Source organism: Monodon monoceros, unplaced genomic scaffold (genome assembly GCF_005190385.1).
Source record: "Monodon monoceros isolate NGI ecotype Baffin Bay Population unplaced genomic scaffold, NGI_Narwhal_1 Super_Scaffold_1, whole genome shotgun sequence".
NCBI classification, from domain to species: domain Eukaryota; kingdom Metazoa; phylum Chordata; class Mammalia; order Artiodactyla; family Monodontidae; genus Monodon; species Monodon monoceros.
The window spans coordinates 45,950,204-45,957,409 of record NW_021703765.1 but is presented as its reverse complement, the minus strand read 5'-3'; the positions used below and the strand labels follow the sequence as shown (position 1 = coordinate 45,957,409).

General features: G+C 34.6%; 1 protein-coding gene across 2 annotated transcripts in view; it reads right to left on the bottom strand.

Moving 5' to 3' along the window:
• Positions 1-3,364: 3,364 nt before the first annotated feature.
• Positions 3,365-7,206, bottom strand: part of SS18 (SS18 subunit of BAF chromatin remodeling complex) — a 76,384-nt gene continuing 72,542 nt past the window's right edge. Inside the window, exon 11 of one of the 2 annotated variants that reach the window (XM_029216797.1) lies at positions 3,365-5,155. In XM_029216797.1, the coding sequence (XP_029072630.1) occupies positions 5,129-5,155 (27 nt within the window). In that variant the 3' untranslated portion in view covers positions 3,365-5,128. The remainder of the gene's footprint in view (positions 5,156-7,206) is intronic. The other variant, XM_029216798.1, reaches the window with a different exon arrangement.

The following is a 7,206-nucleotide window of genomic DNA, read 5'->3' as shown; positions in this document are numbered from 1 at the left end:
AAGTACCGCTATCTGCTTCTAGACTCAGAACCCAGGTTGTCCATGGTTTCAGCCTCACTCACCGATTTACATTTTTATTCTATTTTTGGTTCCACAAGATGCTTAGTTTGTTTGAGCCTGGCTGTCTCTGCTTCGGTTCACTTTTTTATTTAATAGTAGTAGTAGTACTAGTGTGTGTTAGGAGATAGTACATCAAAGCATGAACTATGCCTTCTTGATCAGAAGTCTACATGGAATGTTCAAACACAAACCCACATATACTCACACACCCCAAAACAAACCATAAAAAACCCCATACACATTCTTTCTGGCCTTGAGTGACTGATCTTGTTCATTTTCTATTTCCGAAGAAACTTTTAAGTCAAATGACATATTTAGTGATACTAATGACTAAACATAAACTGTTACCTTCCAAAGACTGCTGTAAATTATGGTTCAAAGCCATTTAATCATGGGAACGTTTAGGTATATTTTATGTCAAAGAACCAAAGAGTTAAGTGCCACTGATTTGCAGCTTGGAATTCAATTTCTTCTTATGAAAATCCAGTTATAAGTTACTAAAACTCAAAATGCTTTTGGGGGGCCATGGAGGATGAATGACTTTCAGAATAGCCTGAGAGTCGTGAATAAAGAAAAACATTGCTGTGTTTATTTAGAGAGTATTACCCCTTGGAGCCAGCGTTTGCAGTAATGCATTTTACATTAGCGTGCCACATCAGGAAATCCTGACTTTTTTTGGTGCCAAGGGGGTAATTAATATCAGTTCATGTTCTCAAAATAGTTGTGTTTATGTGGGAATGAGGACTGAGCACTAACATGTTGAGCTTGAAGTATGAAAGCTTGCTGTGAAGCAAAATCTTGGAAAAGAATGGAATACTGAAATTAATGAACAGGAAATAGGATTTCTATGGATAGAATAATATTAGGACCAAAAAGAAAGCCACAGCCACACTTCCTTGTTCTTAATTTACTAAGCATTAACAGAAATAACTCCCTAGTATAGTCATATCAATAGAAGATAAAATCCTTGATAGCCATGAACAGTATTTTGATCCATGATATCAGGAGTCTTAAAAGTGAAAAAATTTGATGTGTATGAAAAAGTATATGAAAAACGATCACTATTCCAAAATATCCTTCCATAGCTAATATAGTTACACCTCCTGTAGACAGTAAATTCTTTATATTTGACCTGAAGCTGAATAGTAAGAGCTACTATAGGTGTAAAATCAGAATGCTTTTACTATTATACATCTTTTTTTTCCCCCAAAAGAAAAGTTGGCATGGAAATTAGAATCAATGTACACACTTCATATAGTGAAAATCAGAAAACTAAGGAAATATCAAGAAAACATTAGAGAAAAAAGTCCAAAGAACAAGTTAAAGCAGAAGAAGCCAAAATAAAGTTAAAAACCCAAGAGATTTTATAAAGCCCTACCTAACGTAATTCTCAAAATAAGTACTTAGAAACTATAAAGATGCCAAAAAAATAATAGTATGTATATTTTTCCCAGTATTTTAAAATTAACTAAATCTATTGTTAATAAACATAGCATTCAATTAATTCACGTGATGGAAAGCAGAGGATGATCTTAAAGGAAATATAATGGATTCTGTCCTATTTCATTAGTCAAGAATATGAACTGAATGACCATGAAGTACACACCACACACAATACACTAATCTGTCATTCCTAAAAACTGTGACCCCAGACAGACTATGTCGTAGGGTAGTATGAACTGGCCCTCCACTACGTGACCCTATGTTAGAGTATGGGGTTTGCGGCTGTAACAAAGAGCCTAATGTGACAGAAGTGTTACTTCTCTCATGTCAACATCCAAGCAGATAGGCAGTAGGGAGATTCATGAGGATGGCCATTCAGGAGACTTTTCATTCTATCTAGCTGCACTGCCATTGTCTGGAGTATTTTTCTAATCTAGAAGGCCAGACCTCCCCATTAATATGTCATATGCCAGCCCTTGGGAAATGAAAAAAAGAATATGGAGCACACTTTTAAAAATGTAATCTAGAAGCTACACATATCACTCCAGCTCACATCCCACTGGCTGAACTTAAAGTCATGACCACACCTAGCTGCAAAGGAGGCTGTAAAATGTAGTCACTGGGTAGGCAGCCATGTGCCCACCCAAAACCTGGGGATTATTTTTAAAAGGAGAGGAGAATATTGGGGAATAATCAGTATTCCCTAACAGAGACCAAATATATTTGATATCTCTCAGAATATTTCAAGGTTTTTCATTCAGGTATTTTAACATCAAATAATTATTTATAATGTACCATCTCATGAAAAACCTCTCAGTAGGTTATCACAGTTAAAGATTATAGTCTAAACATAAATGCACTGATCATATCTAAGTTCTGAAACTAAACATCTCTATCAGGAAACAGATAGAAAAGAATGTACAGGCAACACAAGATTGGCCATGAGTTGCTAAGTGCATAAATTAGGTTTCTGGTACATGTGGATCTTTATACCATTCTCTCCACTTTGATGTATGTCTGAAAATTCCATTAAAAAATTAAAAACAAAACCGAAAACAATCTGTCACCACAACTCTACAGAATAATGCTAGCATCTTCTCAAACAACTAAACTAGCACAGTTAAATACTTTTATATGTTGATCAATAATCACCCTGCTCTCTTCTTAGTAATATTTTGCTTCTGAAATTTCATGGGATGGTATGATATTTCTTCGTAATAATACATTTTGCTAAAATGAAACTTCCAGCTTTGGAATATATATAGTCTATATGGCAGTGTCACACTTGGTAGAAAGCTATTGGTAAAGTTATTCTTCTTACGAGGTGTCAAAGGAGTAAGGCAATTTTTGTCACCACCAATTAAAAACTTTTATGAAACAGGACTGTTATAGAACAATTAAACCTTGCAAATGCACTAGTCTCCAGGAAGAAAGTCCTGGAGGAAATTCTGCTTATTAAAATTGCAATTTTAGTTTCCATTAAAAGAGAATAAGACAACAGAAGATGGGCTGGCAAGACAAATTATTTCTTAATGTCAGTTGAGCTTATTTCAAATGAGATAGCATATCTACACCAGGTTGGGTTCAGTACAATTTTGTCTCTTCAACTCATTTGTCTAATTCAGTCATCTTGATTATGGCCTCATGGACTTCATTTTCAGAGAAAGAATTCTGTAACAAACAGCCCACACACATGCTGATTACTGAACAGTTAATTCTAATTAACTTGGGCATGACAGGAGAATTTTGATAAAGTCCTAGAATACAAATATAGTCTGCTTATACTAGGCTAACTTATATAAAAAACCCACAGCATAGTCTCCAGACAAAACAAGAGAGTCAAAGAGATCTAATTTAAAAAAACAAATGAGAAAATTAAAATCACAAATAATTTATTCTTCCGTTAGAGTTGATACAGTTTTAAATAGCAACAAAGTACACAGTGGTGGAAAATTGGCACAGAACCTAAAAGCGTTTCCATCACAATAAGGCTGTCCATGCTTTATGTGTTCAAACTTGATGTCCATTTTCTACTGACCATGTTGAAAAAAACCCTATTCTGACCTTAAAACACACACACTCTCTTTCATACACACACAGAGACACATTAAAATTTCTCCTTTTGATTACAGTATGTTGAGAACAGTACATTTTGCTTATTCAGATTTATCGCACCCCTTCTGTTTTGTTTCCAGTTAGAAGTGGGGAAAAAACAATTCAATTATAAAGAATATACCTTATTCCCTGGGCACAGGCAACTGTGATGAAAATAGCAACTTACCTTTGGGCTAGATCTTTTCAGATTATGCTTAAGTAACTGTGGTTATAAACTTCTCAATGCATGATTTCCTGCCCAATGCAATATCCCTGAAATCACCTAAAACAGTCAGGCACAGGACAGCCTCAAATATGATTTAAGTATACCATGCTAATAAACAAAGGGATCTGAAATGCAACCTCTGTGCTTTTAATACAGGTCAGAATAAACATCATCAATAAGCGTTTTCCTAAACATCTCTATGTTATATTAACCAACATAAGAAAGGGAAAAACTTAGAAGTGTTCCTTCCTTTATAAATGGCATTATTTCCAGTCAATAAAGATTTGTAAAGTCTCCTGAACTATTCTTATCATACAAACCAATTATCCTTCTAATGTTAAAAAATAAAATTACTGAATCAACGTTGACTCTTCTTTGACATCATTTATAAAATGTTTTGATATTACTAAGTTCCCTGATGACTCAAACAAGGTAAAATTAACACTTTTCATTTTCAGTTATTGCTCTTTTAGGAGAGGATTACCACTTCATTTACATGAAACTGTTAGCAAGATTCTTCAGATCCAATATGAAGTAATTCTTATTGCCTCACATTTTAAAACTGTATTATAAATGATCTTTTATAAAAAGGTTTTAACCCACAAAACTGGAAAGCTTTTAAAAAATGTCTCTTTACTTAAAACTGTATCACAGTGCCCTTGATTATCTAACACATAAAAGGGACCCGAATTTCCTCTAAAGAACATAGCAGTGGACATATGGTGTGCTTTGCCTTCTCCCTCACCTTCAGCTTCACAGAACACCACTTTGAGACCAACACAATCAAGCATCCACCATGCTCCAGTCCCCATTAACAGAGGACTTCTGATTCTGTCCAGTGCGTAGTGTACCTCCTTGCATATTCACCACATGAAATAAACATAATATACAAAATATTGCTGCTGTAAAAATTGTACATTTCCCTCTTCCCCTTACAAAAGAATCTGTGGAAAAGTATTAAATCCCCTTAACCTTCATAAACATACAAAGCTGTTCACACCTTTCAGTCTGTAACAGTCCATTTGAAATACTGTTCCGAAATCATTGCAAATTGGTTATGTCATTCTATTTTCTGTCCAATGTTGCCATCTAGAGTAGACATGTGAAATCAAGAGTATTTTTGCGCTACTAAAGCCTTTTATAACTAAGCCACAAAGGCTGTTTACTGATGAAACAGCCACTTATCCACAAGGTTTTTCCAAAAACTAGATGGAATGGAAGGGTCTCTTCACAGGACGGTGTCCACAGTGCTGAGGCGACAATATGGCTGCTAACAGATTCTGGCTATTGGAATGTAAGTACTTTTCACTGCTGGTAATTTCCATACTGTCCCTAAAAGATAAATTTAAAAATATAATTAGATCATAGTTTGCCCATAACAGTTTGGCACAGAAAATTACAAATCAATCTTAACACTGTCATACTACAAAAGCAACTACAATCACAACAAACAAAAACCGTTACATATAATATTTAGGTACAGAGTATCTCTGTAATTTCTTCTGATATTACAGTCAACTGCAAATGGATTTCAAAGTCTATGAGCCTAGAACAGCACCTATCAGAGTGAGAACTTAGATGTTTGGTGAATTTTATTGAACTGAATCAAGAATGAGTGAAGTTCTGGTTCTAAATGCTGGCATAGCATATGCTAAGTGTGTCAATTATATTCTAGTACAACAAGTTTGTGACTGTTTAGATTATTATAGTGAGTTATGAATTAACACCAAGGGTATCTGAGATAAGTAGCAAGGATGGACAGATATCTGGGAGATAAAGGAAGAAGAACCTTCTAGCCACACTATGGAATTTGGGCCTCTTCCCGAGGCCAATGAGGTATTCGCAGAGGTATTCAGACAGGCAGCTGGTACGTAAAATCAAAGAAAGATTGTTTTTGATTTTGTTGCTTTTAGTAAGGTAGACTTGAAGGGCCTGTAGGCTGACAGGAAGGGAAAGAAAATGAAGCACAGGTATAAAAGAGGTAATGAATGAAGTAACAAAATTCTACAAGGGAGGTAAACAGTGTCCAGTATACAGCTGTTAAGGCTAGCTTTTGGAGAAGAGAAGGAACATCTTTTCCTTCAACAGAGAAGAAAGGTAGAAGAAAAGAGGAATGTACTAGAAAAAATTTATTTTAATAACAAAAATGTCTTAAATGTGTTTAAAATAGATGCTCATAAAAGCACTTGGGCACATAATCAGTTAACTGTTTCCTTTGGCTAAATATCCCCCTCTAAGTCAAATTAACTATTTTATATCAAGAAAGTATTCTATAGTTGAAAGCCTTCTGTACAATAAGAAATAGTACCCTAAAAGTTTACACTTCCACAGAAGTAAGATATACTTCAAAATCTGTTGAATACCACTGTATCTAATGGAATAATGCACTATAAGTAGAATTAAGGTATTTAAAAAATATTGATGTACTTTACATAATTATATTCAGAAAAATTTTAAGTCAATGCTCATCCTGAAATATCTGTAGGTAAGACTTGCTTTAAAATACTCAATAAAATAGGGTGCGGGTATATAAAACAACATTGGTAAAATGCCGATAATTGTTGAGTTTGGTTGGTGGGGTACACAGGGATTCATGATGCCTCTTTTTGCTGTCTCTGTTGAAAAATTCCTATAATACCAAGTTTAAAATAAGAAATGCTTAGCATACAGGAACTTACTGTTCAATTGTTACATTATCTAAATACTGAGTTTAAGTCCCAACTCTACTGTTGCCTTTTCATTTGAGCCCAAGGAAAGCTCTTTGAGATTTTCTTCACCTATAAGGTGGGACTGTAACATACCCATCCCTGGCTCTCAATTTTCTTTCTGTTTAAGGTTACACTAGTTCTACCTCATTTATTTGTTAGGACACTTAAATAAGAGAGGACATGAGAAAGAGCTTTCAAAAATTATAAAAAAGTATAAATAAGCAAGCCTCAATGCTGGAAGGAAACGCTCCCACAGTGAGTATGTGTGATGAGATATTAACGATGAAAGCGAGTTGCACATATTATGAATGATGTGAAAGCACAAGAGAGGTTAAGAACTGGTGTGCTATATAAATAAAAGCTATAATGTATCTACTATAGCATGAATTACTTGACGATAGGGACTAGGTCTTATCCATTCTTATGCCCCAAGTATTGAAGAGTGCCTGACACATAAGACTTCTTCAATAATGTACACCAAATATGATATTCAAGCAATTACAAACATTTATTGAGCAAATACTATATGCTCATCACCATAATAAATTTGAAAAACAGGGAAGGTAAGACTTACAAATAAAGTATAATTGCAGAACAAGGTCTACAAGAGTTCAGAAAGGAAAAGGCTATCGCGGCTAAAATAATTTGAAAAATATTTCAGAGACTGTGAGAGCC